This window comes from Catharus ustulatus, chromosome 8 (genome assembly GCF_009819885.2).
Source record: "Catharus ustulatus isolate bCatUst1 chromosome 8, bCatUst1.pri.v2, whole genome shotgun sequence".
Lineage (NCBI taxonomy): Eukaryota > Metazoa > Chordata > Aves > Passeriformes > Turdidae > Catharus > Catharus ustulatus.
In genome coordinates, this window is record NC_046228.1 from 20,437,239 (window position 1) to 20,455,940 (window position 18,702).

The 18,702-nt window shown below is 40.5% G+C and overlaps 1 protein-coding gene across 8 annotated transcripts in view; it reads right to left on the bottom strand.

The window, feature by feature from the left end:
• Window positions 1-517: 517 nt before the first annotated feature.
• Window positions 518-18,702, bottom strand: part of USP54 (ubiquitin specific peptidase 54) — a 92,214-nt gene continuing 74,029 nt past the window's right edge. For 5 of the 8 annotated variants that reach the window (XM_033066792.1, XM_033066791.1, XM_033066793.1 and 2 more), the window contains 10 exons: window positions 18,090-18,324; window positions 17,211-17,350; window positions 15,997-16,170; window positions 12,943-13,062; window positions 11,611-11,803; window positions 7,930-9,386; window positions 5,526-5,644; window positions 4,282-4,419; window positions 2,648-2,834; window positions 518-1,943 (listed from right to left, as the gene is read on the bottom strand). In XM_033066792.1, coding sequence (XP_032922683.1) covers window positions 1,285-1,943; window positions 2,648-2,834; window positions 4,282-4,419; window positions 5,526-5,644; window positions 7,930-9,386; window positions 11,611-11,803; window positions 12,943-13,062; window positions 15,997-16,170; window positions 17,211-17,350; window positions 18,090-18,324 — 3,422 coding nt within the window. In that variant the 3' untranslated portion in view covers window positions 518-1,284. Of the gene's footprint in view, window positions 1,944-2,647; window positions 2,835-4,281; window positions 4,420-5,525; window positions 5,645-7,929; window positions 9,387-11,610; window positions 11,804-12,942; window positions 13,063-15,996; window positions 16,171-17,210; window positions 17,351-18,089; window positions 18,325-18,702 lie in introns of those variants that run through there. The other 3 variants (XM_033066796.2, XM_033066797.2, XM_033066798.2) reach the window with 3 other exon arrangements.

An 18,702-nucleotide genomic window follows, 5' to 3' on the forward strand; every position in this document is an offset into this window, starting at 1 on the left:
GGACAGGTCAGCCCTTCCACCAGCACTGGCACCGCCACAGCTCCAGCTCTGCTCCCAACAGAACCAGGACAAGCATGGAACAGAACCCGCGAAGCTTTTGAACACTGTAACCCCACCTGAAAGCATCTGCAGGAGTGCAAGCGTAATTAAAATGACACTTCTCACCACACCCATCATTTCTAATGATTTTTCTGTATATCTGCATACACTACCATCCTGCACAGATGTAGTAGTTTTTCCTTAAAACAAGAAGTCAGTCTCAAAACACTTTTGAAAAGACACTTAATTATTTTCCATTATGAGGAGAAATTTAAGTGCTGAGTAGTAATGAAACACATCAAGTCCTGAGTCAAAATTAGGCATGTCCTCAAATCTAAGTATTTTATTACATAAACTTTGTTAATGAACTAGAATAAACATGTTTACTCATGTTTGTTCATGTGCAAGAATCAATCAGAAATTTCTAGCCAACTGAAGAGTAAAGCTAAACAGAAAAGAAAGCTCAAACACAGACAGGTAAATAGAACTATTTTCTTAGATTTATTTGAAAAATACTTACAAAAGCAAGTATGCTTGACACTAAAATAGTTAAACTTATTCTGTGTTTACATTGGTGTAGTTAAGCGTGCAGCATTAACAGTCTTTTCTGTTTGAAGCATTATTAGTTTGCTTTGAAGAAGTAGAGAAAATTGGGGTTTACTGATGAACCATGTCTGCCTGTCACTTCCTCTGCAGCAACTACAGCTGTGATCTCTCTATGAAATCTCAGAACATTGAAAACTGTGCTTGCTTTATTAACCGCCACCTGCCAAGTGCAGATTTACTGGAACCTGGAAGGTGGGTCAGTTTTCTTCCCCTAGGAAGGCAACAGGAGAGAGGAAGGAGAGGAAAACAAAAGGATTGGTTTATTTTTGTGAAGAATTTACCAAAGCTACATTTCATGAAAAAGAGTCCTTAAAAATGTCCTTTTGTTAGTTGCCATCTTCCTTCAAAACGTGTGCACACTTCTGAACTTACCCGTAAGCCAGTGACCATTCCTATAGCACTTGTTTGCTAAGAGAGGACCAGAATAGTTCAGATTCCCCATCCAGACAGCAGTTCAGTAGTGTCAGAAACGAAATACAGTGCAATTAGTTTCCACATACTGTATAGCTACATTTTAAGACAAAACTGGCACAGATACTGATTGAAAGAGTTTCCTGTCTCCATGCAATCCACACTCTGGCAACAAACCATAGTCCACAGAGTGGTGTACGCACTGGGGCACATGGAGTGGATGGGATCTCACCAGCCATTGTTTTGCATGGTGCCAGTAGCTGCTGCTGCTCGAGCCAGCATATTTCGGTGTGCCTCGGAAGCAGAAGGAAAAGTCCCATCCATCACATGCATTGGCAGCATTCGCCTTCTGCCAGGCTGAGGGGTGTAGCTGTTCTCTCGCCAGTCCTCTTCTGGAGGCATATCAACTCTCCTTGGACCCGGGGCCTTCGCACAGGATGGGGGCACAGGGCAACCTTGAGAAGCCCCAGCATCCCAAGAAGGCTCATGTGGTATTCTTAAAGTGCTGTAGTCTGTGCTGGCTGGCAGTCTGCAACCGATGGTGTGAGATTCATGCACGTGATGTTGTGAAGGCTGCTGGAGGAAGCCTTCCTGTAAACTCTTCCCTGGCTGGCCAGCATGTTTCCCCCAGAGCATTGTTCGTTTATCTGGTAACGTGGCTGTTTGCCCAGCAGGAAAACTTGTGTTCAGCAAACGGCCAGAGACACTTGGTGCTCCACCTCCTAAATGCAAATTAACAAGAGGCTTTTGCCCCTGGGAGAGGGTGCCTTTGGGTACGCAAGGGAGACTCCCATAGCTCAGTGCCACACCTGGGTAGTCTTCACCTTGGAAAGCTTCACCCCTGTCAGGCACAACCAGAAGTTTCTGGATGATGTTCTTCTGATCTCCTGAAATAAATTTTCAAGAAAAGTTTTGCTTAGTTATAATTTGTTTAATCCTCTCTGAAATATCAGCTGTGGCCAGCAGGTGACAGAAGAACAATGAAATCACTAGTACATCCAGATACTTGCTGACATGCAATTCTGAATAAAAGCTAGCTGTACCTTTTCCAGCATTCATTTTCCTCACTGCATTTCCTCTCCTTATCCTACTGCAGCTGCTGTCACAGATTTCTTTACTAGCCCCTTGTTTCCTCATAGAGGAGCCCAACAAAGTATTCCAAGGCTGGCAGATCAAACTGGTTTTGATGCTGTCACAGGAAAGTAATTCTCATGCAGGAAGCAGTTATTTCTACTGGCACATGTGTGATTTGTGGGAATGAGTAACTTGTGGAAGTACTCTCATACATGGCAACAAGGTGATGGATCTTACTGCTACTTTTACATTAAAGAAAATAACTCAAAAAATATGATTTTACATAAAGCCATCATAATGTTTCCACAAAGGTTATTGGCTTTGGTTTTGCCCATTTAGCACAGAACCACAGAAAAATTCCAAAGGGCAGAGGAGAGAAAATGTGATTTGTCCTTCCAGATTTCTGGAGGAATTCAGGCAGATAGTGAAACTCCATTATGAAAGACAAGAACTGAGGAGCTGTACTTCAGCAGTATTTCTGATCACAAAGAAGGATGAAAAGTCCTGTGATTATTACCTGACAGTTTACGTGCCTTGCCCACCATGCTGGGCATCAGTACATCATAGGGTGGGTGCTGCACCTGGTTTGGGTTGTGCTGGGGATCAAAGGGAAATACAGGAGGATCATGGGGGAAAGGAAGGGAAGTGGAGCTGGAAGAACGGTGGCTGGTGTCCACTGGCATTTTCCTCGTATTTGGTGCTTCCTTTTATAAAATGAGAAAGGAGAAGAACAGAACATAAAATGATGAGTAAACACAGAGTTGGGTTGAAACAAGCAAAGGTGGTGTTGATCCAAGGAAGAAAAGGATGAGTCACTGGAACAAAAACATGCATCTGTATGTGAAAAAGACAGACAAAAATTGCATCAATCCAGTAAGGCTCTTACTGAAGTCGTGGGCTACTTAGGATCATTAGACTAGAATTATACCAAAGAGAAAAAGCCAAAACAAACACAAACCACTCTTGGAGGTTTGGTTGACAAACTGAATACACAAAACAATGTCAGGCCAGTCAGTACCAGAAATGGTATACTACACAAGCCATGAAACAGAGTATTGCTGATTCTTCCTGTTTTCTAGCAGGCTTTATTGAAAGCTCTGATTCCAGGCTATGAACAGATTTACCTGTCACAGCTGAAGTATTTACCTGTGCTTTATCATCTCCCTCTATTAGGAGATACCTACCCCAAAAAGCAGGGATAGCTGAATGGCACAGCAACAAACCATCATACACTTGAGCATAGGGCCTAACTTGAAGAGTAGTAACATCCATCCTATTGGCTGTTTGTGTTGTGGGGACAGAAACCTCAGCAGGGAGAGTGGGTCTTGGACAGCTAGAGGTTTTTAACTGCTTCTGCCAGCACTTCCAGGTATGTCGGAGCCCTTAACTAAAGCACGCTGAGGAGCAAACTCTTCAAAGTTGACATATACTTAGTTTATGGTACACAGCAGAGAGGTGCAATTGGACAATAACTGGTAACTGACTTTGCAACAGAGACTCTTCTACACCTGTAACACAGTTCGTTTCAAATAAAAGCTTAAGTAGAGTTTGCAAAAAATTCAGTCCAAGCCAAAACTTGACATTATATCTAGCTGTGTTACTAAACACTGTCAGTGTTTTTTAAAATTGCATTTAAGACTACTTAACAGAGAGGACAAAGGAAAGACCAATCCCCTTACTTTTAGTTATTTTCTGTACATAACTGTCTGCACCAAATTTTGAATTGTCTCACCTTTAATGTTTACTTTTACTCTCTAAAATGCTACTGGCTTAATCAACTCCCAAGAGAGCAGAAATTTGCATATTGGTACTGGTGGGGTTTTTTGAAATTATAGGTGTTTGGAGATACTTTAAGTCAACTGAAAAAATATTTATACTGGCTGTTTCTGCATTCTGGCAAGTAATGTTAGCTGACATGCCTACCAGCTGCAGCAGCCACTCCTCTGCAATGACACCTGAAGAAGATGGCTTTACTATGTATATAAAAGTTCATCTTCTTCCAAAGACAGACCAAAAAAGACAGGCTTTTATCATGGCTTATCACCGAGTTGTCTTCTATCTTGTTTGCTAACTATTAAATGTAGACAGAGAAAACAGCAACCCTATACACAGATGATAGCTCTTTGGAAAGCTGTACATCATTCTACTTACAAAACTGTGAGAAGAGACCAAGGTCTCTTCTCTGTTTGAGATAACTGTCCCACTGAGACTGCGAGCAATGCGACGGAAATTCTCTGCACTGTATATTTCCTCTTCTGGCTCCCTGTTATGTTCTCTGGTATATGTGACCTGCAGACAATATCACACATTTCAGACGAGGCTTTCCATAATATCAATTTTGTACAATAATCACAGGCAACAGGTGAATAGAAATATATTTCAATGATATTTAATGACCTTTTCTTTCCTGAAATCCTAAATTCAGGTACTATTCTGAAAACTTAAGATAAATGGGTCTGTTTGGATCTACTAAAAATACTATTCCTTATAGCCTTTCTTCCCTTGGTAAATATACACAGATTGATTTGTCTAAACGAGATATGTTCTTTTACAAAAGCCAGGACAAAATGTCTTTAGTGGGATGAATCTGCCTTAAGGATTGACTGCTGCTACAGGCATTACTGACCCTGGAGAGATAATCATGGCTGCAGCTGACAATCATCTTACGATAAAGTACTACAGTCTTCTCATAACCAAAAAGAAAATATCTAGGATTATTTGATGAATGCTGGAAGCTTGTTCATCTTATGCTAGCAAGGGAAGGTTTACTCCATCCTTTCTTTCTTTTATTCTATAAAGGAACAGACTTTGAGCTCCCCTTAACAAGTACAGAGATACTACAGGAAATGTCATTTCCCCTTGAAAATACTTCCATGTCTTCATACACAGGCAGTGATATGTAACTGCCAGTTATTTAAACAGTTTCTTCCCAGGAAAAATGAGAAAGAATCTTCTCCCACTCTGAGGTGACTAACTACCAACTGTAGCAAATACCAAATTATCACCTACTTTAAAAACATGTAGTGGCATGGGAAAAAAAAGAGCCTGTGCAGGGCCCTGCAAGTGGTAAAACTAAGAAGCAGTTATCATCAGCTGTGAAGCAAGAGAATTTACATCACTAAATTCAAAGAGACTAGAGTTTAATGTTTTCAGGAATGCGTTCCTCCAAGCCAGAATTTAGATAATTTGACTGCATGCAAGTTGCATGTAGCATGAGTCATTCATATTTTAGCTAGTTAATCCTGAGCTAGACCGCACTTAAAATTCTTTCTAGCATTAGTATCAATGACCCCAGTATCTTTTTCATAATGTACTTCACTTATCCCACTGTAAATTCTCTCTTGCACAGGGTGAGCCCTTCCCCCTCTAGTACATCTCAAGAACCAAAATGTCACCTTGGAGACAGAAGAAACAGTGGATCCACACAGACTGCGCTCGATCTCCGCTGTTGGGGTTTTCGACAGACCCATGCCAGTTGTAGCAGGCAGCTTCTTCACACTCAGGTTCACAGAGACTGGGAAGGAAAATACTAATTAATTCAACACCTGACTGCATGTTATGGCACAATTCTAACTACCTTAGGTCTGATTCCAGCAAAGACAGAGGGACTATACACACAGAACAAGAAGTCACAGATCCTTGGAACACGAATACATCAGCTAACATCCAACATTTCAAGGGGAGACAGTCTGTCAGGATCCTGTGCCTGCTTCCCTGGCCCTTCTGCAGGCTTCAGGGGAGCAGTTAATTGAACTATTTAATTATTTAACTGCACACCAAGACTTGCCTGATGCAAAGGTGAGATTATTTAGAGGGCCCAAAAACCCAGAAAATTAGCTACCACAGGAAGTTATCTAAAGTTACTTGGGATAAACAAGTCAGCCTCACGTTCTTCACGCATTCACCTGCTCCTTCCCATTCAATGCTACAGTTTCTCAGCCATTTGCTGTGATGATTAAATAGTTAAAGATGTGATTTTAAACTAGGATTGCTACAATTACTTCACTTCAGTGAAATCCCCATCAACCAGTTACAATCCTAAAATTTCGCATGGAATAGACAGATCAATTAAACCAGTCACAGGGAGTTCCTCTATAAAGGAAGAAAGGTGATATGCTGGTAACACCTTTTCTGCAATGAGGTAGTTACATTTGGGGAAGCAAGTCTTGGCTTTAACTGTGCTGTAAAGCTCCTCTAATGAAACAGAGGTCTTTTCACCATGATTCTGAATGCAAAGGTCTGACAAAACCGGTTGATATGGGTCAAAGTTTCAACACCATTTGAAAATGAATAGGTAATCCAAGTTAAAAGAAAAGAGCAGTCCTAGACCTAACTCAGGTGATTTTTATCCAGTTCATCACAGTAGATGCAGTGGTTCAAACTTTTCAGTTTTTATATAGAATTTGCAGAACTTAGGAAGAAACAACAGAAAGTTACAGCAAACCAGAAGATCTCAAATACAAACTTTACTTTAGAAGAATATCCTCAAAAGATCTACCTGGTGGGAAAATAGGCAAGAAAAGTCAGCATATGAAACGGCTCATTTGATGACAGAACTCTGAAACTCTAGGTACCACTAAACTAACTGGGCTTTATGCTGGTAGATTTCCAGAAAGAACTTCCAAAATCAGTCAGCTAAGTCAGAACATACAAGACCTTCTGATTCAAGCCCAAACAAGACAGTATTTGCAAAGTTGTGAAGATCCTGCCTAACTCTGAAAGTAAACCAAAAGGACAACAAATGGTAAATATCCACATTTTGATGTCTTAACCGGTCTGTGAGTGGACTGCAAGACATGAGAGTTCCAGAGAAAACTCAAGTTGTTCAACAAAAACCTGTTCAAGACTTTACTGCAGTACTCACTCGAGTCACAGCCAGGTCTAACATTGTCAAGAATGATGGAGGCTCCACCTCCACGGGTGCAGGGCAGGAGAAAACCTGTCTTATACATGCACTGCAATATATATAATATGTGTACAGCTATATCAGTGTCACTTTGGTACCCATCCAATTTTAGGTTGCCTTGTATTTAACCAGAAAATTCATAGTTTAATGCTATAACAGATTATAAAGAAATTTGCTTCACTTGTGAAGCAGAGAAGCAAGGTTGCCCTATCTCAGGCAGGAGATTAGATCAACTTAAATGGAACCAGATTGCTGACATCAGACTCTAATTGATTGTCTCCAGCAACAGCTGGCTGTCCTCACCGATGGAATTTGTTCATTTTCTTTCGGCACCAGCTAATCCACAAGGTCTCATGGATCCTAACGTACCCTAAAGCACTGCTTTCACAAGTAATTTTCCAGAACTTAAAGCAGGCAGTCCTTAGCAAAGTACAACTCTCAGATCTTGATAAACTGTTAGAAGCTATTTCCCTCAACCAAATACAGACCAAATTCTCAACTACAATACAATCAGTTAAAATTCACAATGTGGAGAACATTAACATCAGGCACAGAAACAGTTTAATAAATTCCAGAGGAGATGTAGGACTTTCAAACAGCAAAATTCATTACCCTGACATAAGCAGCTAGCTCCCTGAAAAGAGGATCAATTATTTCTGTTACTCTTAACAGATGTTTGCCATGATCAACAGCTACTCCGCAGCCACCTCAGGCAGTGCTATCACACTGCTTTCTATAGTTAGCTGTAATGTTTCCAGAGTCTACAACCTGAATTTTTCTGCATCTGTGCACAAATTAATACCCGTTCAACTAAATCAACTGGCAAACGCATCTTCACCTACACAGGAGTACATAGGCACGTCAACCAAGAAAAACAACTGCATCATTCTTACCTGATTGGTCAAATGGATACCTAGCACTGTCCTGTCTTCCCAAGAAAGGCCTAGTGTCCTGTGATGCCTGCAGACTAGTCTGATAGAGGGATTCCAGTTCTGAGAGCTCCTGTTCTGTGTCTTGATTCCACTGTGGATGCAGGTGTACTGGGATCCTGCTCAAGTCATCTCCAACTGCTCTCTGATCAGAAAGGAGTGGACTCCTCCCAGGTACAGGAAGCCATTCAGTATTCTTATTAGCCTTCCGGGAACTGTAATACCTACTAACATTATTCACCCAACGGTCCACAGGCATAGAGGCAACCATGCTACTAGCAGCTCCATCATCCACCTCTTTCATTCCTCCATCATGACAGTGCCTTTCCACGTAGGGTACAGAGTCTGCTATATTCTGTCCACCTCTTCTACACAGTTCTTCACTCTGAGAACAAAAACTCATAGAAGCAACATGTTGGGCACTAAAACCCTTCAAAGAAACTACCCCGTCCCTAATATCCACAGTTGAGTGTAATTTTTCAGAAGATTGATTTTTGTTTTCTTGGTTTTGATGGATTAGCTGTCTGTAACCAGAAGATTGGTTATGGTTGATGAAAGATTTTTGTGTTAACTTTGGAGACTTCTCATCCTGACACACTGCAGTAATCCAGTCTTTTTCATGAGTACCTTTTCTCTGGGAGACTGCATGCATTTTCTGAAACTGCTCTGCCAAGGAGCGAACATGTCCCTTTGTGCTAAAAGCCTCAGATTTACAACCGTCTGCTGTGCCATATTCACCCTGTGAGGGTAATAAAATCTCCTGGCTGTTTGCTCTGTAGTACTTATTTTTCTGCAAAGGATCCGAGGAGCACTGCTGTGTAGGGGATGAAGTTGCAGGGGTCATTGCATGATAGGCCCCTAAATGATCAATGCTGGGCCACACTGGAGAGCTTGCAAGTTTGGAACAAGGACTGTGCTGGCTGTCCTTTTCAGGAGATGCTGCTTGTGGTGGTTGTGGACAGGGAAACAGTGCAGGCAAAGACCCAGAGTTTATTGTGTTAGTCTTGGATTGGTACTGAGGTGTGAGAACAGGCATTATGTTATGAACCTCTTCTAACTTGCTGCTACTGCAGCAATCCCTATAGTCTTTTAGCCCTGTGGCTCTGGTGTCAGCAAATTCCCCACTCTTGTGGGCATCATTCTCAGTTCTTGCAGACCTCTCTGCCAACCCTTGCCTATAGGGAAAAGAGGGAACTTGGTCATGGAAATCAGCAGAAGCAGACTGGAAGTTTGGAGAGATCCTGTTGGATGGATTGCTTTCAGAAGGGGGCAAGGAGGAAGACTCTGGATATAATGATGAGTGCAATTCATGGCAGGAAGCAGGTGGGTGGAAGAAAGAACTGGACCCAAATTCCACTTCTTTGTTGGGTTCCAGTGGTACCTCCTGGCTCAGCAGTACTTGGAGCGGGCCAGTCTGTTCACTAAAACACACAGAAGAGTAAATGATTAGCAGTAGTCATTGCTTACGTTTATTCCTAGGGTACAGACCTCGCACTAGGTGACATACAGCTCAACACACTTTGCTCACTGTATTCTCATGAAGACTTTGCATTAATTCACCAAACACATTCATGTTAGTCCTTTGCTTCCAACTTGGTTTTCCTACTCTAACAGTAACTGAATCCATTTCATATTTTTGAGAGTATTTTGCTACCAATAGCCTCTATATGAAGTATTCTTGTACAGCATCAGAGGCATTTCAACCAGTACACTGAGTTGGGATAACTGTAAGAAGAGTAAGAATAGCATTTATATAAAATAAAACAGAATAGCTGTTTTCAACAGTAACAGATGTATTTTAAAATACTTTGGACATGTTTGTGATCTGAACATGAACTGACATTATTTCTGCAAGGCCCCTCTCTCCAGGCAACTTCATGAAGAATGACTTGATGAATGGAAGAACAGGTTTAAATTTTTCTTTTATCACCTTTATAGTCTCATTCTTTGAGACATTTATCCAAAATGTTAAATAAAGTTCAAGCTAAATACATAACTATAACTTTGCAATAATGTGCATTCTAAGCATACTTCTAGAAAATAATGTTCATTCTTTTAAGTACCAATGCAAGACAGTTATATTCTTGGGTCATATATATCCCTGGCATTTTTCTGCATTTAGTTAGCATTTTAACATACAGACAGAACAAACAGTACTAAGTCCACCAACTATGAGAAAATGACAGGCTACATCAGCTCCAGCAGAAAACTTAAGGCAACTGTAAAATCACTGCTTTGTTTCCTCCTTGATATGCATGGAATGAAAGTTATCATGAAGACCTAATTAATGTGTGTAGCAACAGAATATTATTTGTGAGGAATTGCAAGCTTTGTACTGTCCACAACGTTACTTAAATCAAAGCTGGAGTACAGAACTCTGGCTATGAAAAGGCTTTCTTTCTCTTCAACTGAAATATTAACATTCAGTTGGATCTAACTTTTAGCAAAAGTAATGCTCTTTTCACAAAGCAGCAGTGAGCGAGTTTAGCATTAGCAAAACTAGTTAAGAAAGTGCCTTTCATTTTCTTAGAATCTGCCAAAATGCCTAATTTGAGGTCTGCATTTCTCCTGTAAGAGAGAATATAATGGACCCCTGATTGACAACAAGATCAGCTTTCATTACATGTAATTCAGGTACTGCAGGAAAAGAAAAGAACGTTATGAACTACAGCCTAGCAGGTGTGCAAATTAACTGGGTTTGTATATAGCTGTACCCAACATTTTACAGAAAGGAACAGAAAAAGGATTCTCATCTGAGATTTTATCTAAGCTTCTGGTAATATAACATGTAAGAAAGGGGAGAGGGAAAAAAAGTAACAGTTCAAGAAATAGCCTAGGAATTGGATAGGGATGGTCTAGTGCTAGGAGGGAATGGCATGGGAAGAAAGGAGGATTAAGCTGCATGCTAAAGAGGGTAGGAAGAAAGGATCAGTTATAGCAGAGTTAATTATGCTGTAGTTAAAGTCAGTATGGAAGAAAGAGTCATGAAGAGATGCTGAGGAGGGCTGGTAAGCCAGGCTACAGGATGCCGGGAAGCACAGAAAGAAAATGAAGAATGATGGAGTCAAAGTGACAGGATCAGGATCTGGATTCAAGAGTTGTACCAGTGCACCACTAGAGAAGTGGACTAGAAAGAAAAGATTGGTGTACTTGACAGTTTTCAAACTACAGAGCACTAACATACTGGTTGATGTTCCCAACATAAAAACAACTACAGCAAAATTTTGACTGTAATACAGTCTTTTACCGAGTCCTGAAACTGCTCCTGATTATAAACAGTCACATTTCATGCTAAAGTATCCCCACTTTTTTTAGCCAGATTATTGTCTATTGTATTTTTTCCCCTTGGTGCATGAGACATCAATGCTGCCAGGCACTGACTGCTACAATTCTCTGTCACAGATCACATTTTGAACACATGCACATTGGACTATTCTATAAAGACTGGAAGAAAGGGTGGCGGGGAGGGGGAAAATGGGGTAGCTGACTGTTTTATAACAGGATTTAACCTAGAGAAGAAAAGAATAGGTGTAACACAGTAGGACTTGGACTATGCGGGGAATAGACATCGTTTGCTATTGCTCTGCAGACTGCGCTGCTCACAGATGCAGCCCAGGTCCGTGCTGGGCGAGGCACTCGCACTACCTTGTAGGCTGGGCCATGGTGCCGCCCTGTGGTGGGTGGCAGGCTGGCGGAGGCAGCGGCTGCGGTGGCTGTTGGTGCTGCATGCGATCCTGGAGGCTCCGGGCTTTTCGGATACTGATTTGCAGCTTCTTATCGACTAGGGCTCTGCTGTGAGTGCTAGCGCTGGCATCATGCATGGCAAGTCTTAGTTTAGCTAAAATGCAAAAGAAAACATAGCAGAAAACAAACAGAAAAAAGGAATAAAATTGAAAAAGAAAAAAAAAAAGAAAAAATATGCAGCAGGAACAAAAAACATGGACCATGCAAATACTGCCACAAAAGAATTCACAAGGATGCTACTGTTTCCATTAATGCACATTCAGCTTAGCCAGGTGTACAAACACATTAATTGAAACTAAACCAAAATAAAACAAAAACAATATTCTTGTTTTAGCCCAATTGCTCATCCCTTCACTCAGGGTCTTTCCAGCCCTACTAGAATGATGCTTCATCCTGTCATGTACTCTTCTCCTGCATCCTCCATACCTGGGACTCCCTTTGTGTGCAGGAATACCCAGCTAGGATTTGAGATTCCTTGCTGGAATGAAAGCTAATGGAGCTGTCACCACAGCTGTATGCTGCACCCTTTACTCTGCAGTCCAATAAAAGCCAATTTCTAAATGCAAACAGCACAGGAGCTACTCACCCTGTCTGCAGCCATTCTACACAGACAGAGGGGAGCATGGGGTGAGACAGCCAGCCAGTCATAATGGAAAAACACCAAAAATAAAATGAAATCACAAAGCACACATTCTCAAAGGTCACAATGCATTTAAGCACTTCAATGTCCTAATGCTTTTTTTCTTCATGAAATTTAAAGTACAGCATAGTTCACTTCTGCTAATCCAGAAGATTAAAGAGTGGGCTACCATTTTCTTCCTATGCACCCTCCATGAAAAACAGGGGAGCTTAATGGCCTTTGCAATCAGCCTGACAATAGGGAAAAATTGTGAGGACTGAGTGGCAAGGGGAAGCACCAACCAGGTGCTTGTTGAAATGTACCAGTTAGCACCAAAAAGGGCACATCAGCACTCCAGTGCTGTTACTACCTTAGCACTGGAGAGAACAACAAAATGAATGCAAACATGAAAAAACAGATGAAGAGGAATAGGACTAAAACCCCCAAATGGGAATGCTTATAAAAATCAAATACTCTGTCTACCTTCATGTTGCTAAAGAGCAGCTGGACCCCATATTGCTGCCTGAGCACTTGAGGAGATGCAGCGGTTCAGACTCTATTCTGTATTAGTACACAGTCAAAGCGCAGTAGCTCAGGCGGTTAAGGTTACTTACATATAGCTTCGTTACAGAGAGCCAAAGCGGCAGCACAATCCCCCTTCTGCTCCTGATTCAGCGACTCTTCAAAGATTGAGTCTGCCTCCTGCATCGACTTCTCAAAGCCATCACTCCTCCCTGCAAATGGGCAGCACCCTTCATTTTGGTTTCATTCATTGCAGAACCCTCACTTACCCTCATCCCATTTGTGATCACCAAATCCTTCCGCACACGGATTCTTGTAGAGGCTGTGGATATCCCAGACTGCACCACCTAACCTTCTCTAAGCAGAAGTACATCTTGAGCACCCTGATATGTTTGACATGCACACAGTAAAACAACGTGAAACGCAATTTTTCCCTCAAATTTTCTTTAGTTGGGAAAGTTGTACTGGCTTACTCTACTGTTTTCAACACTTTAAATTAGTATAAAAATGGTACAGACATGTAACAGAGTCAGTTCAAATGATTTCTGTCAAGAAGGAATTAAACTAAATTTAGAACCTAATCTAAACCAAAATGTATCAGTAAAAGAAATACAGCAGATTAGGGTTTTTTCATTGTATGCAAGTTTCCTGACAAAATCCATCTGTCTCCTCTTCATCAAAATGGAAACAAACTGATACAACTAACACGTCTAGGGAAGAAAACTCAGAGTTGAGGGTGAACACAAATGCCTACATGAAATACTTCTATAAAGGAGTTAAGAGCATACATTTAACTGCTGTAAGTAACATACAGAATATAAAAACCCAACAGTCTTGCAATTTGAAAAACAAGGTGGCAGAAGCTGAGAAGATGGGACAACTGTCAAGAATTCCTTTTGCAACAATTTAGAAAACAGTGTCGGAAAAGAGAAGTTTAAATTATTTTGGAGACAAAAGAAACTGCGTCGTGGCATCATAACATCCATTTCTGAGAGAAAGAAATGCCCAAACTATTTTGTGTCACCTATTACGCATTATGCAAATTATGCACTAAAATGTAAACTTTCAAATGAGGCAGAGAAAACAGAAAACTTGACTTTGACTCTGTTTAGGTGTAGGTCTTTTTAATGGAACATCTCTTGTCATTGGGGTAGAGAACGTGTCTACCTTTATCAGGGAACAACAAATTACATTCTCTCAATCTGCATAACACGTGCTGACCTGCTCCCCAACAGCGTGGTGCACAGACGTAAATACAAACTCTTTAACCAGAAACCCCAAAGAACCTGCATTAAAAGCTAGTACTGGAGAGAGAAATGAGTTGTTAGAGCAGTAAGTTAATCAAGCAGAACCTTCAGTTTCAAAATCAAGGCAACTGGGGCTTGTAATCAAGGGCAGAATATTAAAGTTAGCTTTCTTTGCATTAATTTAGCAGTTTACTTCAGGGGAAAATGAGTCACAAATGTTCTGGAGTTCTGCATACAAGCAAGCCTTCCAGGCAGTCCAGCAGTCTGTTAAACTATTATATCTCTGACTGGGATGGGGAGAGACTTAAAAGGAACAAGCAAAGACTTTGCTAGATCTCAAGTCAACACATCTGAACTCAAACATTCTACTAAACTCTTTTGATTAAGCATTAGTCTAGTTTACTTTCTTTTTAACAAAGAAAAGCAATCAAGCAATCTTTGCTTCCATCAATTAATAGAATAGATCAAAAAGAGAGGTAATGTATTGCAGAATCTGCCACTTTCTTTCATGCAGGAGAAGCAGAGAAGACAGCATGCTCAACAGAGCATAGAGGTTTACTTTTCAATTTTTAAATCACTGGCATTTATGTTACAAAAGTAAACACTATACCAACAAAAAATATATCCATCTATTTTGTACATCAGAATTTTTCACCTGGTTACCAGCAGGCCATAGCAGGACTGTAAAGGATAACTGATGGACAGCAAAAATAATACAAACATTCCCAGTCAGACATTCTCATGGAGAACATATTGTTCAGCTGCCACTGGCACAGTGTCATTCTGCCTGCTGAGCAGTTGGCATGGCTGTAGGTTGCAGAACACAGTTGGGATTGTGTCCAGAACTGGCACTGCTGTGGGCTGCTCCTCTCCTTCCTCTCCTTGAGCAGCAAAACAGCAACCTCAACCCTTTTCTACATCAGGTTGGAGGATGCAGCATGGGGATGCCAGGAGGCCTGGCAAGCCAGGATACCACAATGGGATTGCCCTGATCATACATACATTTATTTGTTGGACCAGAGCCCAGGTATTCACCCTCTTGGCTCTGATCACTGTCCAACAACCTCCAGTTAAGTGTTCCAGCAGGTTTCAAGGTTCACTCTTAACTGGGTCAGTGCACTTTATCCCACCTTTCTCCTGAATCCTCTTACCGGCTGATGGAGACTCAGGGCTAAAACAGGTATCACATGTGAATCCTGTCATGTTCCCTCTGCTCCAGCTGCATCCCTTCAATTAAACCTGTTTTGCTGCCATCTCCTGCCAGAAAGTGGAGGAGTCACGGAAAACACAACCAAATTTTGGTTTTTAATTTTTTACATTTTTTTTCCCTAGAAAAGATAGGCAACCTAAGCCAGCTCAGATTTTCAATTGGATCCAGCTTGTCCCCACACCTGCTGTGGGTGCACAGCCAGACAAGGACAAAGACTGGAAAGCACAAGGACAGGAACAAGCATAATTGCTTAGGGCTGCAAAGATACTAAAATCAAGCAGAAACAGAACCATGGTTTATACAAAGCACCTCTGCTGCAGGTGGAGCTGAGGTGCCTGAAAGGCACAAACAGTCCCTGCTCATTCCAAGATGCTGGTTAAAGGCTAACAGATAAAACTAGGTATCAATACTATTAACAGTGTGTATCACTGAAAAAATGGAAAAATGCAGATGTGTTAAGAATATCTCTACATTCCTTTGTTTTCTCATTTAAAAAGAAATTTGGACAAAATACCAAACAGTTTTTAAACTTTTTACAGGTTTGCAATGGACAGTATTTCACTATCTCAAGGTACGAAATTGTAATGACGGGTGGATGTGGCAAGAGACATACACACACAATTAGAACAGGATACTTCAAAAAACTTCAGCACTACCATCTTGCAAAATATACTTCATTGAAAGTTTACCCTGATTCTGCAGTTCATCTAGATCCATGAACCTGCTGGGACGGGGATTAAAGCCCATTGCTGCCTCCATTTCCTTTTCTCTTTTTCTCCGTAGTTCTTGCTCATGTGCTCTCCTTGCCACCTCTTCTTGCAATTCATCCAGCTCACTCTTTAAAGGAACAAAGATGTCTCCACCTTCAAAACAAATAAACGAACAAACCGATCAAACATTTTTGATAGCTACATCTCTTAAAGTATCCCTTAAAAGACAAGGAAATATTAATGGAAAATAAAATTAACATTAGGTAATAATGTTAATTTTAACAGTGACTGAGATCACAGAATTGTAGAATATAAATTTTGTTTTGTTAAATTTTACTTATAATACCCCATCCAATACAGTAGTGCTCCAAGCTCCCCTGCAGCACAGCCCATGGATTCACTGACTCAGGAAAACAGCATATGGAACAGAAAGAATCATTGCAAGAAATAACCCTAAGCTGATGATGAAATCTTGAGGCTTCTTACTGTGTTTATAATTTGTAAATAATACTGTGTCAAATTAGCCAGATCACTGGCTTGTGGAAGTTAAATGGATTCCAAGAGAGATGTTTTTCATCTCACTGCAATTAAGTGGATGAAAATGGGAGGAAAATAAAGCACCTCACTATCCTACACAACAGAAATCTATCGGTTGTCATTCTCAGTTCAACCATTACTGATATTCAGAAAATGTCTCCCCAGCTGCCTTTCCCTTCCCTTCCCTCTCTGGAATAAAGCATTTGCTTAGAATGATATACAAGCAAAAAAGCTTAGCCTCAGCCCAAACAGCTTGTAAAAAAACATTCACAGTTCTGACAGTTTTGAATTTTGTACAGAATTGCAAGCTTGTTTTTAGGACTTTACTAAGTTATGAATTATGTTTGGGATGGTATTTTTGACGGATGGCAGAATATTGAGTTATAAAGAAAGAACAGGAAAAACAGCTTTATTTTATCAGTTAAGTCAATACACAAAAGACATGCCAGAACAACACAACCAAAGGAATATTCCAGCAAAATTTTTAGCAATTCCCTTTGGTAAATCTTATAATTATTTCTTGTAAAACAGTTATGTTCCTCAAAGTTGCTTTGCCCTTTCCTTATAATTTCCCTGTGAACATAAGCCTCCAGAAAGTAAAGAACAACTCCAATACAATTTACCTTGCAAAACCACCCCTACTAAGTGTATCTTACCATTTCCCATGGTGTGTGGGCTGTTTGTCCAGCTCCCAATTGATGAAGCAGACTCCACTTCCAAGATGCTGCTACTGTGAGACTTTGGGATGTTACGCCAAGCAGGAACAAATGCACTGGGTCGCTTCATATGAACATCCCTCCAAGAAGAGAGCAATTAGAGTTTACCATTTGACTAATCTCTCCAGGAGAAATTTTATCTATCTTTTTTGTATCCACACAAATATATACCTGCAGTTTAATTTAATTTTAAAAGAAGTCTACCATAGGAAAATCTTGGAAGAAACGGGGAAGGGAAAGATAACAAGGAGGACAGTAATTCTATTCTCCTCTGTAAGATTATGCAATTTATATTAAAACCATGGTCCAGGAGTTGTTCAGAACAGATTCTTACATATTCTGGCCATAAACAGTGCCAGTCTGTGGTTACCTGAAGCTTCCTAAGTCAAGGAAAGAAACACATTATGCTGTCTATTTCAAATATTGCAAGTATGTCTGAAAACAAAGATTTCTGCACAAGGCTATTGATTTCTCATTTTGTACAAGGTGTCTATGAAACAATGGTTTAATTGGAACAAAAAGGGTTATGAGATAATCAAAGTACAAGCTTTTAAATCACAGACTAAGGGTATAACTATTTCAGATGCATCAATTTATACCATGTTTCTCACTCATTCGAGCCCCGTTTTTTTCTCTTCTCACTAGTAGGAGCCTATACTGAGAACAGGCTCCCATTTCCCTGCTATTTCTTCCCTGTTCCAATAAAGCTGTATTTAAAACTAGGACCACTGTTTTGCAAAATGTTCTACACCATTATGTAACTACAAAAAAGTAATCAAGACTTCAATCATTCCAAACATGAATTTTGTTAAAATCTACCTGTGGGTGCTTGAGCTTTCAGACAAGGGCATGTCCAGACTAACTGGGCTGTTGCTGTTGCGCTCACTGCTCTCGTAGCCAGACTCCATTCTCTGTATTAGGCGAGGATGTTGATCCACCATATGGTGCTGGGGGCCCCGGCCCAGCACCCCGCGCTTGTATTTGACGTTTGACTGGCTTGACCTTGTTTCGTGAACAGTGTGTTCCTTCACCTCATTCTCAGTAAGTTCTTTACCTGCCAGGATAAACAATATAGCTTGGTAGAAGACCTAAGCTTCAGTACCAGTAAAACATCCATACACGTTAGCTTCTCAACTATGCTTAAATCAGAAGCATCATCCTTAATTTTGTATAAAATCTACAATATTAAGCAAGAAAAATGCAATACTTTTACAGCTTTTCTAGCAATTTTGAGCAATAATCTGTTCAACAAATCTATCTTTGACTCCTTCCCTTTTAGTATAACTTACCATACTCCCCCTGAGGTAACAATTAAGTCTGGAATGAAAATCCTTTCTTCCCCATAATAACTTTTATTTGTACAAGATAATTTTACAGTATATCCTATTGCATTTCCAATACTCTGTCATATCTATTTGAGATGCTCTCATTT